Source organism: Crinia signifera, chromosome 8, assembly GCF_055691185.1.
Source record: "Crinia signifera chromosome 8, ASM5569118v1, whole genome shotgun sequence".
Lineage (NCBI taxonomy): Eukaryota > Metazoa > Chordata > Amphibia > Anura > Myobatrachidae > Crinia > Crinia signifera.
The window spans coordinates 9083900-9099612 of NC_139224.1; the positions used below are offsets into that span (position 1 = coordinate 9083900).

At 48.6% G+C, this 15713-nt stretch overlaps 1 protein-coding gene across 1 annotated transcript; it reads left to right on the forward strand.

The window, feature by feature from the left end:
- The first annotated feature begins 1873 nt into the window (after positions 1-1873).
- On the forward strand, positions 1874-15369 carry CAV3 (caveolin 3). The gene is made up of 2 exons (XM_083157973.1): positions 1874-1990; positions 14924-15369. The coding sequence occupies exons 1-2, from the start codon at positions 1880-1882 to the stop codon at positions 15263-15265; spliced, it is 453 nt and encodes a 150-aa protein (XP_083014099.1). The 5' UTR covers positions 1874-1879; the 3' UTR covers positions 15266-15369.
- The last annotated feature ends 344 nt before the right edge of the window (positions 15370-15713 follow it).

Sequence of the window (15713 nt, forward strand, 5' to 3'; positions counted from 1 at the left end):
CAAATTAGGCCACGCCCCTGAAAATTTTGGCGCGACTACGGCGCGCAGCAGCAGCATCCCGCCTGCTGAACTGGCAAAGTTGGGAGGTATGTTCAGTGTGTCAGGGGCTGTGTCCAGTGTGCAGGGGCTGTGTCCACTGTCCAGGGGCTGTGTCCATTGTCCAGGGGCTGTGTCTATTGTCCAGGGGCTGTGTCCATTGTCCAGGGGCTGTGTCCATTGTCCAGGGGCTGTGTCCAGGGTGATAGGCTTACAGCGGTTCTAAGCATGACACAATGACTACATACATCTGGGTGGGTGCAGAGACCATAGGAGCAGATAAATAAACCCAGAAAGTCAGCGCCTAATTCTACAGAAAATATATAGAGAAATGTAATAGTCGCTGGCGACCGGCCATGTATAATCAGGCTTACGTTACATCGGGGAAAACGTTTCCTCTGGGTCCCCGATATTCAATACTATAAGCCAAAATATGTGCATAGTAATTGCGTTATACAAATAGGGCGTCTTACGTTCACCGCCATCAATCTTTTGGGATGATTCAGCCCTGCTCAGCCAGGTCTGAATTCGCTACACCGGCCGATGATGGGGGTTTGCGTATATGCATGAACGAAAATACGCATGTTCTCGCGAACGCCTTCACACTCGCTGGAGCGTCTGCTCAATGGGGCTGGGCAGGGGGGCAATTGTTGGGTGGACACATGAGAACGCAGGTCTGAATAACCCTCTATGTCCTCTTTTCCTTTCTTACAAGAGTTCACATGTGGTTTTTATTTTGGCGCTAATGTGTGCGTGTATATCTACTTCAATCAGGTACTGGGCTGAATAATCCCCCCTCACCTGTCACACTCTCGTCCAGGCCCTACACCCATGCCAGGGGGCAGAGGCGTCTCTATCAGATGCCCATATAACAGTCTGCGTGACCTCCCACCTCTGCCGGCCTCACATCCTCCTTCCACCCCATCACTCACCCTGGGCAGGGAGAATGAATCATCTGGGATTGGAAGTCAATATTTACCCTGGGGCAGTTCCCAGCTCAGGGACTGTGACAGATTACATGCGAGGGGCCACACTTTGAACGTGGAGTTTAAAGGTTTTTGCTGCGAGTGTGAGACTTTCCTGCGTTCTGACCCTGGAACAAACACTTGTAGCTCTGAGATGGTAAAAGTGACATTGGGTATCTATGTAGTATAAAATGATTAAATTTAATACATCTCACCAATGCCCAAATCACGCAAGCGTTACATTAACCCTGTGAGTATTTGGAGTGTATACAAAGGGGGTGGTTCAGGCTGGTTTTCAAAAGCAAACTCCTTCTTTAATGGCCAAAACCATTCTGCACTGCAGGCGGGGCAGATGTAACAGGTGCTTAGAGGGTTACATTTGGGTGGGGTGTGTTCCAACTGAAATCTAAATTGCAGTGTAAGAATAAAGCAGCCAGTATTTACCCTGCACAGAAACAAAATAACTCCCCCAAATAACTCACCTCTCTGCACCGGTTACATCTGCCCCACCTGCAGTGCAGCATGGTTTTTCCCATTTTGCAAACCCATATGAATGACACCCAAAGTCCAATTAAACTTGTGTCAAAAAACAACATTGGTTACCCTGGTCGACATTTTATTGTCCCCCCCCACGCCTATTATCTGCTTGTCCTAAAGTGATCCGGGGGCTGGCTTTCAGCTGAGAAATGCCATGCAGTCAGATATGCCAGCGTGCCGGGCTCAGCCCCAGCTGTTCTCTGGCCTCCATGGAAGGGGCTCAGCTGTCAGAGACATACCACAAAGACCGGCGGACATTCCTCTGACTCCACGAGCCACACGCAAGTGGCAGTGACTGGCTGCACAGTGCCTGTGAGGTGAGTCGGACGCGGGACGTGGTCATGGCCGAGGAACAGTCCTACTATGAAGACCGGATCTCCAAGGATATTCTCACCAAAGAGATCGACCTGGTGGACAGAGACCCCAAGAGGATTAATGAAGACGTCATCAAGGTCTGTGGCTTGCATTGGTTATCACCTTGGGCTAAGGGGTCAATTTACTAAGACCTGGGTGGAGATAAAGTACCAGCCAACCAGCTCCTAACTGTCATTTTTCAGCAGCCTTCTGCACATGCGTGGCCATCGGACAGTGCATTCATGAGCAGCTATCTCCTGTAATATGGGTCATCAGGAGCTCGGTAACATTAAATATACCATTCACCGCCTGAAACATTTTGCAGCGCCCCCCCCCCCAACGGTTATATTTTTATCGTAGCGCAATAACTGAGAGTGGCAGCAAAAGGCACACGCGTTATCGGCATTTCCAGGGCGTGTATGCGAGTGCATACTATTGAGCGGATTTGGGTGGCAGGTGGGCGGGCAGCTCGCTAAGTAACAAATATATGCAGCCTAGCAAGCAGGTCTGAATAAGGCCCTTACTGTGCCTCGGTGTGGAATCGCTGCACGCAGGATATTAGTAACCTTTTCTTTTTATCCTGTGTTTATATAGAGCACCCGTATCACGTAGCGCTTCACAGAGGATGTTTGATCTTTCCCATCAATCCCTGCCCCAGTGGAGCTTACAGTCTAATTCCCTTCCACCCACGCCGGCATTAGCCCGCCGGTATATTTTTGGACTGAGAGTGGAATCTGGAGCATGCGAAGGAAGCCCGTGTAAATGGGGTGAGAGGGGGAGGGCAGTGGGTTTGGAGTTTCCATGATCCATATAATTAGTATTATATGCTTGAAAATAGAAATGATTTGTGTATTTACTGCAAAGCTCAGTTGCACATCTGTCACATATATGCTGTGGTCACTGTTACCCCCACATTCCTGCATTAATCCCAGCCCCTCACTGTCACACACCCCGGCGCACTGACACACCGCCTGCTATTGTAGCGTATTTAGAAGCTGTGTAGATAAAGGGACAGATTATCGGCCTGATTCGGATCTGATTGCTGCTGAACGCATTAGCAGCTGGCATCGATCTAGTCACCCCGCTGTAGTAATTTTTGTACAGTACACCAGGGGTTAAAGTGAGGGGGGGACTGAGTTCCACCTCTACCACTGCGCTGAACAGTAATTCCAAAAGAAAAGCCTGTCCCAGCGGCTTCTTCTTCTTCTGGCACGGCGTATGTATTGCATACTTGCCTACTTTTGAAAACTAATTTCAGGGAGTTTATAGTTGGTAGTAGAATTTTGCACAGCGCCCCATTAAAGGGGCGTGTCATGCTCCTCCCAAAGGGTATGGCTAGTTTCATATATGGAGAGATTGTGAGAAGAGATTGTGAACGTGGCACCTAGAAGCGTAGGTGTGTACTGCTACATCTGAGGGGAATCTTTAAAATGACTTATATCCAAATGTAGATAAGCCCCAAAGCAGTTAGTAAGAGATACTATACTTGGTAAAGTGCTGGGAAATGGTGCTGATGATTCAATGTAACTGTATCTATCTCTCATTCCCTTTTCCCCAAAATTGTAACAGTGTAATGTGGGCTAGGTGACATGAGGGAGATTGGTAGACTAATGAGGGAGAGAGGGAGATTGCTGCTATGTCAGGGAGTCTCCTGCAGAATGCAGGATGGGAGGTAACTATGATGTAACAATGTAATGTGGGCTAGGTGACATGAGGGAGATTGCTAGACTAATGAGGGAGAGAGGGAGATTGCTGCTATTTCAGGGAGTCTCCTGTAGAATGCAGGAGGGGAGGTAACTATGATGTAACAGTGTAATGTGGGCTAGGTGACATGAGGGAGATTGCTAGACTAATGAGGGAGAAAGGGAGATTGCTGCTATGTCAGGGAGTCTCCTGTAGAATGCAGGAGGGGAGGTAACTATGATGTAACAGTGTAATGTGGGCTAGGTGACATGAGGGAGATTGCTAGACTAATGAGGGAGAGAGGGAGATTGCTGCTATGTCAGGGAGTCTTCTGCAGAATGCAGGAGGGGAGGTAACTATGATGTAACAGTGTAATGTGGGCTAGGTGACATGAGGGAGATTGCTAGACTAATGAAGGAGAGAGGGAGATTGCTGCTATGTCAGGGAGTCTCCTGCAGAATGCAGGAGGGGAGGTAACTATGATGTAACAGTGTAATGTGGGCTAGGTGACAAGAGGGAGATTGCTAGACTAATGAAGGAGAGAGGGAGATTGCTGCTATGTCAGGGAGTCTCCTGCAGAATGCAGGAGGGGAGGTAACTATGATGTAACAGTGTAATGTAGGCTAGGTGACATGAGGGAGATTGCTAGACTAATGAGGGAGAGATGTCAGGGAGTCTCCTGCAGAATGCAGGAGGGGAGGTAACTATGATGTAACAGTGCAATGTGGGCTAGGTGACATGAGGGAGATTGCTAGACTAATGAAGGAGAGAGGGAGATTGCTGCTATGTCAGGGAGTCTCCTGCAGAATGCAGGAGGGGAGGTAACTATGATGTAACAGTGTAATGTAGGCTAGATGACATGAGGGAGATTGCTAGACTAATGAAGGACAGAGGGAGATTGCTGCTATGTCAGGAAGTCTCCTGCGGAATGCAGGAGGGTAGGTACCTATGATGTGATGCCATCACCGCCGCTGAAGTGAAGAAGCGCCACTAAGAGGAGCGGGATCTGTGCTGGCTGAAGACAGGGTGAGAGGGGGCTGGAGGGACACAGGTCATGGAGTTGCTGAGGGACACAGAGGTGGGGAAGCTGCTGGAGGGACACAGGGCATGGAGCTGCTGAGGGACACAGAGGTGGGGAAGCTGCTGGAGGGGCACAGGGCTTGGAGCTGCTATAGGGACACAGAGGTGGGGAAGCTGCTGGAGGGACACAGGGCATAGAGCTGCTGAAGAGACACAGGGCACGGAGCTGCTGGAGGGATACAGGGCACGGAGCTGCTGGAGGGACACAGGGCATGGAGCTGCTGGAGGGACACAGGGCACGGAGCTGCTGGAGGGATACAGGGCACGGAGCTGCTGGAGGGATACAGGGCACGGAGCTGCTGGAGGGACACAGGGCATGGATCTGCTGGAGGGATACAGGGCATGGAGCTGCTGGAGGGACACAGGGCATGGATCTGCTGGAGGGATACAGGGCATGGATCTGCTGGAGGGATACAGGGCATGGAGCTGCTGGAGGGACACAGGGCACGAAGCTGCTGGAGGGACACAGGGCATGGAGTTGCTGAGGGAGATGGACAGTGAGCTGCTGGAGGGACACAGGGCATGGAGCTGCTGGAGGGACACAGGGTATGGAGCTGCTGGAGGGATACAGGGCATGGAGCTGCTGGAGGGACACAGGGCACGGAGCTGCTGGAGGGATACAGGGCATGAAGCTGCTGGAGGGACACAGGGCACGGAGCTGCTGGAGGGATACAGGGCATGAAGCTGCTGGAGGGACACAGGGTATGGAGCTGCTGGAGGGACACAGGGCATGGAGCTGCTGGAGGGACACAGGGCATGGAGCTGCTGGAGGGACACAGGGCACGAAGCTGCTGGAGGGACACAGGGCATGGAGCTGCTGGAGGGACACAGGGCATGGAGCTGCTGGAGGGACACAGGGCATGGAGCTGCTGGAGGGACACAGGGCATGGAGCTGCTGGAGGGACACAGGGCACGGAGCTGCTGGAGGGACACAGGGCACGGAGCTGCTGGAGGGATACAGGGCATGAAGCTGCTGGAGGGACACAGGGCACGGAGCTGCTGGAGGGATACAGGGCATGAAGCTGCTGGAGGGACACAGGGTATGGAGCTGCTGGAGGGACACAGGGCATGGAGCTGCTGGAGGGACACAGGGCATGGAGCTGCTGGAGGGACACAGGGCACGAAGCTGCTGGAGGGACACAGGGCATGGAGCTGCTGGAGGGACACAGGGCATGGAGCTGCTGGAGGGACACAGGGCATGGAGCTGCTGGAGGGACACAGGGCATGGAGCTGCTGGAGGGACACAGGGCACGAAGCTGCTGGAGGGACACAGGGCATGGAGCTGCTGGAGGGACACAGGGCATGGAGCTGCTGGAGGGACACAGGGCATGGAGCTGCTGGAGGGACACAGGGCATGGAGCTGCTGGAGGGACACAGGGCATGGAGCTGCTGGAGGGACACAGGGCATGGAGCTGCTGGAGGGACACAGGGCACGAAGCTGCTGGAGGGACACAGGGCATGGAGTTGCTGAGGGAGATGGACAGTGAGCTGCTGGAGGGACACAGGGCATGGAGCTGCTGGAGGGACACAGGGTATGGAGCTGCTGGAGGGATACAGGGCATGGAGCTGCTGGAGGGACACAGGGCACGGAGCTGCTGGAGGGATACAGGGCATGAAGCTGCTGGAGGGACACAGGGCACGGAGCTGCTGGAGGGACACAGGGCATGGAGCTGCTGGAGGGACACAGGGTATGGAGCTGCTGGAGGGACACAGGGCAAGAAGCTGCTGGAGGGACACAGGGCATGGAGCTGCTGGAGGGACACAGGGCATGGAGCTGCTGGAGGGACACAGGGCATGGAGCTGCTGGAGGGACACAGGGCACGAAGCTGCTGGAGGGACACAGGGCATGGAGCTGCTGGAGGGACACAGGGCATGGAGCTGCTGGAGGGATACAGGGCACGGAGCTGCTGGAGTTACAGAGACCAGTGGTGTTTTTTACCTATGGGCTGCAGGGCAGCGTCTGTCTCCTGTCACTGAGGAGATTACAATGCAGCGTCTGTCTCCTGTCACTGAGGAGGAGCCGCAATTTTGGTGTCACCACTCAGCAGAGAGCGTCTCTCACTCAGTAATGACGTCACTATTGCCGGACCACCAACTTCCTCCTGGGAAGAGGTTAGTATGAGCACCACCTGAGATTTGGGATCCCATTGGCTGTTTCTGGAGTGTAACAGATAGATAGATAGATAGATAGATAGATAGATAGATAGATAGATAGATAGATAGATAGATAGATAGATAGATAGATAGATAGATAGATAGATAGATAGATCAGAGTGATGATAGATAGATAGATAGATCAGAGTGATGATAGATAGATAGATAGATAGATAGATAGATAGATAGATCAGAGTGATGATAGATATACAGATAGATAGATAGATAGATAGATAGATAGATAGATAGATAGATAGATAGATAGATAGAGTGATGATAGATAGATAGAGTGATGATAGATAGATAGATCAGAGTGATGATAGATAGATAGATAGATAGATAGATAGAGTGATGATAGATAGATGGATAGATAGATCAGAGTGATGATAGATAGATAGATAGATAGATAGAGTGATGATAGATAGATCAGAGTGATGATAGATAGATAGATAGATAGATAGATAGATAGATAGATAGATAGATCAGAGTGATGATAGATAGATAGATAGATAGATAGATAGATAGATAGATAGATAGATCAGAGTGATGATAGATAGATAGATAGATAGATAGATAGATAGATAGATAGATAGATAGATAGATAGATAGATCAGAGTGATGATAGATAGATAGATAGATAGATAGATAGATAGATAGATAGATAGATAGAGTGATGATAGATAGATAGATAGATAGATAGATCAGAGTGATGATAGATAGATAGATAGATAGATAGATAGAGTGATGATAGATATATAGATAGATAGATAGATCAGAGTGATGATAGATAGATAGATAGATAGATAGATAGAGTGATGATAGATAGATAGATAGATAGATAGATCAGAGTGATGATAGATAGATAGATAGATAGATCAGAGTGATGATAGATAGATAGATAGATCAGAGTGATGATAGATAGATAGATAGATAGATAGATAGATAGATCAGAGTGATGATAGATAGATAGATAGATAATTAGATAGATAGATAGATAGATAGATAGATAGAGTGATGATAGATAGATCGATAGATAGATAGATAGATAGATCAGAGTGATGATAGATAGATAGATCAGAGTGATGATAGATAGATAGATAGATAGATAGATAGATAGATAGATCAGAGTGATGATAGATAGATAGATAGATAGATAGATAGATAGATAGATCAGAGTGATGATAGATAGATAGATAGATAGATAGATAGATAGATAGATAGATAGATAGAGTGATGATAGATAGATAGATAGATAGATAGATAGATAGAGTGATGATAGATAGAGTGATGATAGATAGATAGATAGATAGATAGATAGATCAGAGTGATGATAGATAGATAGATAGATAGATAGATCAGAGTGATGATAGATAGATAGATAGTTAGATAGATAGATAGATCAGAGTGATGATAGATAGATAGATAGATAGATAGAGTGATGATAGATAGATAGATAGATCAGAGTGATGATAGATAGATAGATAGATAGATAGATAGATAGATAGATAGATAGATAGATAGAGTGATGATAGATATATAGATAGATAGATCAGAGTGATGATAGATAGATAGATAGATAGATAGATAGAGTGATGATAGATAGATAGATAGATCAGAGTGATGATAGATAGATAGATAGATAGATAGATAGATCAGAGTGATGATAGATAGATAGATAGATAGATAGATCAGAGTGATGATAGATAGATAGATAGATAGATAGATAGATCAGAGTGATGATAGATAGATAGATAGATAGATAGATAGATAGATAGATAGATAATTAGATAGATAGATAGATAGATAGATAGATAGATAGATAGATAGATAGATAGATAGAGTGATGATAGATAGATAGATAGATAGATAGATAGATCAGAGTGATGATAGATAGATAGATCAGAGTGATGATAGATAGATAGATAGATAGATAGATAGATAGATAGATAGAGTGATGATAGATAGATAGATAGATAGATAGATAGATAGATCAGAGTGATGATAGATAGATAGATCAGAGTGATGATAGATAGATAGATAGATAGATCAGAGTGATGATAGATAGATAGATAGATAGATAGATAGATAGATAGATAGATAGATCAGAGTGATGATAGATAGATAGATAGATAGATCAGAGCGATGATAGATAGATAGATAGATAGATCAGAGTGATGATAGATAGATAGATAGATAGATAGAGTGATGATAGATAGATAGATAGATCAGAGTGATGATAGATAGATAGATAGATAGATAGATCAGAGTGATGATAGATAGATAGATAGATGCTGTCAAAGGCTAAAAGAAGCGTCCTACAATAAACAGACTGTTCGCCACCCCCCCCCCCCCCCCCGACAGCGGTTATTGTGTTTTCTGATACCGTCCCATCGCTGTAACACGCTGTACATTATATTCTATAAGGTGAATGGGTCTTTTCCTTCCAATTGCAGCCTATTCGCAGCTGTTGCCGTTACAGCGCTCCTGAGCCAATGAGATAAGGGTAATGGAATGAGAGGAAATCTTGAGAATTAATAAGAGCAGTGACCTGGTGCTGACTAATGTTCTGCAGGTTCTCTGCATGCAGAGCCGCCATTGTGTATATTATAATAATTACTGTAAATGCTGGGACATTGGCCGTGGACCGGAATACAAAGAGGGAACAGTCGCTTTCACTAAACGCAGCATTATTGGAGAAAATCCAGAGGATGAATGACCCTAGTGCCAGGTCCACACTACACTCTATGGGACCCATTTATCAATGAGTTTGAACTATTTAGCACTCCTTATGGATGATAAATGGTTCCCGTCCAATCAGCTGGTGCCCGGGCTCTTAAATTCCATTGTTATCACCAGTGTTTCTTCACCAATCTTACCAAAAACATGTGAGAAAATGACTTGTTTACAACTCATTGTGTATGATAAATGGTTCTCCAACCCAACTGGCATTTTTCAAACATATGACAGAAGTTGATTGGCAGAGCACCATTTATCATACGCAAGGAGTTTTAAATAGCTAAAACTTGTTGAAAAAATGGTCCCTTAAATCCTGCAGATTACTCAAGGGGAGTCATAATAACACCCAGTAATAACTCATCATGTGTCATGTTGTTGTCTTGAAGAAACAAAATGGAGTAACAGCAGCAAAGATTGAAAGTAGAATTTATTGTCGTTTGTGCGAAGTAATAGATCTCAGAGTATCTATGGCTCTCTGTGATTAGGCGTAATGATAAGTGATCTCTGAGACATTTAGGTGACCCCCATAGGCATAATAAACAATATCCTCCAGTTACTGACAATGAGATTATAGCTACGGGACACAAATAAATATATATATATCTCTTAAATATTTGGCTACATCTGTCACTCAAAGTGTGTCTGGAGCTATAACGCTGGGTGGAGCCTCTGACTCACATGACTGACTCACATGACAGAGAACCAGCCCAGTGAGCCCACAGACAGTGCCAGACACCCTCTGCCTCTCCATGTTACACAGCAAAGACACAGCTACTCACCAGACACACCAGGTGAGCGCCCCACACCTCCATACCTCCCAACATGACCCTCTCCAGGAGGGACAGAATGCTCTGTTTGTGGACTTCCAGCTTAATTTATGATTGTCATCACCTGTCATTATAAACAGGGTAATTGATAAGAAAGGTGTTTAAGCACAGGTGATGGTAATCCATAAATTAAGAAGAAAGTCCAGAAACAGAGCAATGTGTCCCTCCTGGAGAGGGTCATGTTGGGTATGCACCTCCCTCCCTCCCCCCCCCCCCCACTATTCATGGCATCCCCACGATTAAATGGCACATGCAAAACACTGACATGGCTATGGTCGACAATGAAAAAGGTTGACAAGATTTATTTTTCAATGTTTTCATATTCATTCTCATGTGTCGACATGGACACCAATGAAGTGCCACACTTATGTCAACATTTACATGTGTTGACCTTGCTGTGTTGATTTTTTCTTGTGGCGATTCGCGGAACCCCCCGCGACCCCCCCCCCCGCAATTCGCGGCAGCCCCGGTGACTCCCGCAATTCGCGGCCCCACCCCGTGACACCCCCCCTCCTGCGATTCGCGGCACCCCGCGACCCCCCCTCCCACGATTTGTGCCAACCCCCCAGGCCCCCCCTCCCGCGGTTCACGGTGCCCCCCACGACCCCCCCCCTACCGCGATTCCCCACCCCTGACCCCCCCTCCTGTCATTGCGACAACCCCCCGCCCCCGCGACCCACCCTCCCGCGATTCACTGCAACCCCCCGCGCCCCCCCATCCCACAATTCGCGGCACCCACCCCCGCGACCCCCCTCCCGCAATTCACGGCATCCACCCACGACCCCTCCTCCCGTGATTCGCGGACACCTCTCGCCTCCTCCCTACCCCCGCGCGTGATTCACGGCAACCCCAGGATTAAATGGCACATGCAAAACACGGCCAGAAACAGAGCAATGTGTCCCTCCTGGACAGGGTCATGTTGGGTATGCACCTCCCTCACTCCCCCCCCCCCCCCATTCACGGCATCCCCACTATTAAATGGTACATGCAAAACACTGACATGGCTATGGTCGACAATGAAAAAGGTTGACTATTTATTTTTAACTTTTTCAATGTTTTCATATTCATTCACATGTGTCATCTCCCGCGATTCGCGGCCCCACCCCATGACACCCCCCCTTCCTGCGATTCGCGGCACCCCGCGACCCCCCCCACGATTCGCGCCAACCCCCCGGGCCCCCCCTCCCGCGGTTCACGGTGCCCCCCACGACCCCCCCTACCGCGATACCCCACCCCTGACTCCCCCTCCTGTCATTGCGGCAACCCCCCGCCCCCGCGACCCACCCTCCCGCGATTCACTGCAACCCCCCACGCCCCCCCCCATCCCACTATTCGCGGCACCCACACACACCCCCCCCCCCCCGCGACCCCCCCTCCCGCAATTCACGGCATCCACCCACGACCCCTCCTCCCGTGATTCGCGGACACCTCTCGCCTCCTCCCTACCCCCGCGCGTGATTCACGGCAACCCCAGGATTAAATGGTACATGCAAAACAACGCTATGGTCGACAATGAAAAAGGTTGACATGAGTTTTTGAAGATTTATTTTTCTTTTTTTGAATGTTTTCATATTCATTCTCATGTGTCGACATGGACACCGATGAAGTGCCACACTTATGTCAACATTTACATGTGTTGAACTTTCTGTGTTCTTTTTTTCCAGTGACAACTATGAACTATGTGCACGTCAACCTACACATCATCAACCAATTCTTTGTATAATATATAACACCTGTTCTGTTTTACTGTAGGTGTTTTAAGTCAGACCTTTTACTGCTACTATGGTACTTGTTTCCTAGCATGGCCACAACGATCATGATCGTGGTCATCGGGTGTAAAATCGTGGGCATCGCGGCCATCGCATGCTCTAAAAAATCGGGTGCGATGGGCCAGACGCGATTTCCCCCTAGAGAACAATGTTAAATGCCTCAATTTACCCGCGATGACCATGATTTCCCATAGGAAACAATGTGAAATGGCTCAATTTAACCAAATTATCATAGGAACAATGGTAAATGGCCCCAAAACACCCCTGAACATTTAAATGTCCCCCCAAAAGTAGTTTACGCCACCCCGCGATCAACGTGAACCCGAAGCGTGGCGAGCGCAGCGAGCCCGTGAGGGGCGGCGGTACGCGTCCTCCGACCTTTTCATACCCCCACTATCCACGTCGGCGTGGAGTTGAGAATAGAATAGTGTGAAGCCCGCGAAGGGACGCGTTTACCTGTGAAGGTATCCGCGTCCCCTCGCGGGGCTCGCTGCGCTCGCCACGCTTCGGGCTTCAACTCCACGCCGACGTGGATAGTGGGGGTATGAAAAGGTCAGAGGACGCGTACCGCCGCCCCTCGCGGGCTCGCTGCGCTCGCCACGCTTCGGGTTCACATTGATCGCGGGGTGGCGTGAAATACTTTTGGGGGGACATGTCAATGTTCAGGGGTGTTTTTTGGGGTTTCTGGCCCATTTACCATTGTTCCCTATGATGATTTGGGTAAATTGACCCATTTAACATTGTTTCCTATGGGAAATCGGGGTCATCGCGGGTAAATTGAGGCATTTAACATTGTTCCCTATGGGGAAATCGCGGCCATCGCGTGTGGACCATTTAAGCATTTTTGGCCGCATACGACCCGACCGACGCGATTTTCACTGTTTTCAATGCATTTCAATGGAAAAATCGGGGGCATCGCGTCGGTCGCGTCGCAGGCCACTAAAAATTACACCCGATGGCCGCGATTGTGGCCGTGCTAGGAAACAAGTACCGCTACTATTACTTATTATGTAAATGCTTCTGAATGACAGCAACATCCTACTATCCTTCTACAAGAATATATAACCAACTAGGTGATTCATCGCGCCCCGTGCCCCCCCCCCTCCCACAATTCACGGACCCCCCGCGCACCCCCCCTCCCGCGATTTGCAACCCCCCCTTGCGCAATTCACGCCCCCTCCCACGCTTTGCGGACCCCGCCCTCTCCCGCGATTCGCCGACACCTGCGCCCCCTCCCTCCCTTGATTCACGGTACCCCCCGCGCCCCTCCCGCAATTCACGGCACCCCTAAGCCCCTCTTTAGTCCCCCGTATACTCACACACCCCTATCACAACCCAGCTTCCTGCTCTCCTGAACCGTAACTTCCACCACTGGGGAGTCGCTGACGCTGTTTTGCCCACATGCCCCTATCATGCCTCATAGCCCAGCCTCCTGCTCTCATGCAACTGAACTCCCACCCAGTAGGAGGAGACACTGACTAAGGGCCACCATCCTGTACTCCTGTACTGCCACGCTGGACCCTCACCCACTGGCAGAAGCTGCACAGTATCTCCCACCCTCCTCTTTAGCCCCCTTATGCCCACACACCCCTATCACTACCCAGCCTCCTGTTTTCCTGTGTCGTGACCTCCGCCAGTGGGGAGCCGCTGACTCAGAAACACCCTACTATACTATTGCACACACACACCTAAACAACATGCACACACAGCCCCCCCCCACACCCACAAATGTCACTGTACCATCCACACTATCAATGTACATCTTACTCTGTAACCGCTTTTTAATTAAACAAAACAATACACCCCCCCTTCCACATCATATGCTCTCTATTTAACACATTTCACCTATAACTCAAGTTGCAATACAGGCCATCTTTCATACAATTCTAACCATCTTTCTCATATACAAATGTTCACAAATTAAGGGGGCGCAGCCCCTTACGACGGTGTGAAGAGCACCCGTAGGGCGCGATGATTCACCTAGTATATATATATATATATATATATATATATTACAGCATCACATACGCCATAGTGTTTAGCATTACTGCCTCACAACAATGTGGCATTTGTGTTGTTTCCCACCCAGGCACAATTTGTGTAGAGTTTGTATGTTCTCTCTTTATTTGTATGGGTTTTCCAGAAATGCTCCTTTTCATCCCAATATCCACAAATATGATGGTTGGATAATTGACTCCTGACACAAAACGAATAACCCTAATGTGTATATTTAGAATGGAATATAGAGTGCAAGCTCTGCGGGGGCAGGGACTGAGTAAATATTCTCTGTAAAGCACTGCAGAATATGTGTGTGATATGTAAGTAACTGGTAAGAAATAGTCAGTAATCTCTAACTAAAGCCTAAAATAAAAAAATTAAAATAAACCTTCTGTGCCCCCTCTGTTTCCTAATGGAATCATTAGGTTATTGTACGATAATGACACGCGCCTGTCTATGATGTCATCACCACGCATCTCTCAGCTTGGAAATGTCTTTCATTTGTTTGAGGGGCACAAGTTACTGGGGGTCACTGTTGGCATAAGACCAGGTGGCATTGCTGGTGTGATATGGGTGGGCACTGCTGGCACAAAATAAAGGCAATACTGGTATAATCAGTGTGTGTGGGCACAGCTGGCACCATGGAGATGAGAACAGGGGATACCAGAACTGTTGCCCTGCCTCAGCTAGTTGGCATTCATACCCCAATTCCGCGGGTGATGTGTGACTGTACGGAGTGACCCATGCTACGGGTAACCTGTCATTGCCCCTTTTGTTATTGCAGGTGGATTTTGAAGACGTGATCGCAGAACCACATGGCACCCACAGCTTTGACGGCGTCTGGAAAGCTAGTTACACCACCTTCACCGTAACCAAATACTGGTGCTACCGGCTGCTCTCGTCCCTCATTGGCATACCGCTCGCCATCATCTGGGGGGTCCTCTTTGCCCTTATTTCCTTTTGCCACATCTGGGCGGTGGTTCCATGCATCAAGAGCTACCTGATAGAGATCCAGTGCGTTGGCCGGACGTGCTCGCTCTGCACCCACACCTTCTGTGACCCGCTGTTTGAGGCGATGGGCAAAGTGTTCAGTGCCATCAAAGTTACTCTGCAAAAGAAGGTGTGATCGGGGCGTGGCTCTACCTCTCAGTCCGCCCGCCTGCGCCAGCTTTACCGAATGGGAAACACCTGATGGGCATAATGGTATGCGGTCCCTGGGTCGACACCCGGAAATGGTCAACATACCATAGGTTGGCATTGATAGAAGATCAACACAAGCTTGAGGTCGACATGGACCCGAACACCCGAAATGTCGACATTAGTTTTTCTCTTTTTTTGGTGTATACCGACTTGGTTCATAAATTACTATCGAAGTGGGCACAGAGGGAGAATATAATCGTCTTCTCTAGCACGGCGAGCGCAGCGGTACACTTATTTGTGTCCATGTCGACGCGTCGACATAGACACCAAAAATGTGAAAAAGCTAGTGTCAACCTTGCTGGTGTCAACCATGTACACGTCAACCTTCTGGCAATGTCGACCTATGGTATGTCAACCATTTGCAGGTGTCATCC

Bases quoted from the DNA above. Each gene is read 5' to 3' on its own strand.
- CAV3 (XM_083157973.1), top strand. From the start codon at position 1,880: ATGGCCGAGGAACAGTCCTACTATGAAGACCGGATCTCCAAGGATATT. The intron at 1,991-14,923 runs GTCTGTGGCTTG...TTGTTATTGCAG, and splicing joins TTAATGAAGACGTCATCAAG to GTGGATTTTGAAGACGTGAT.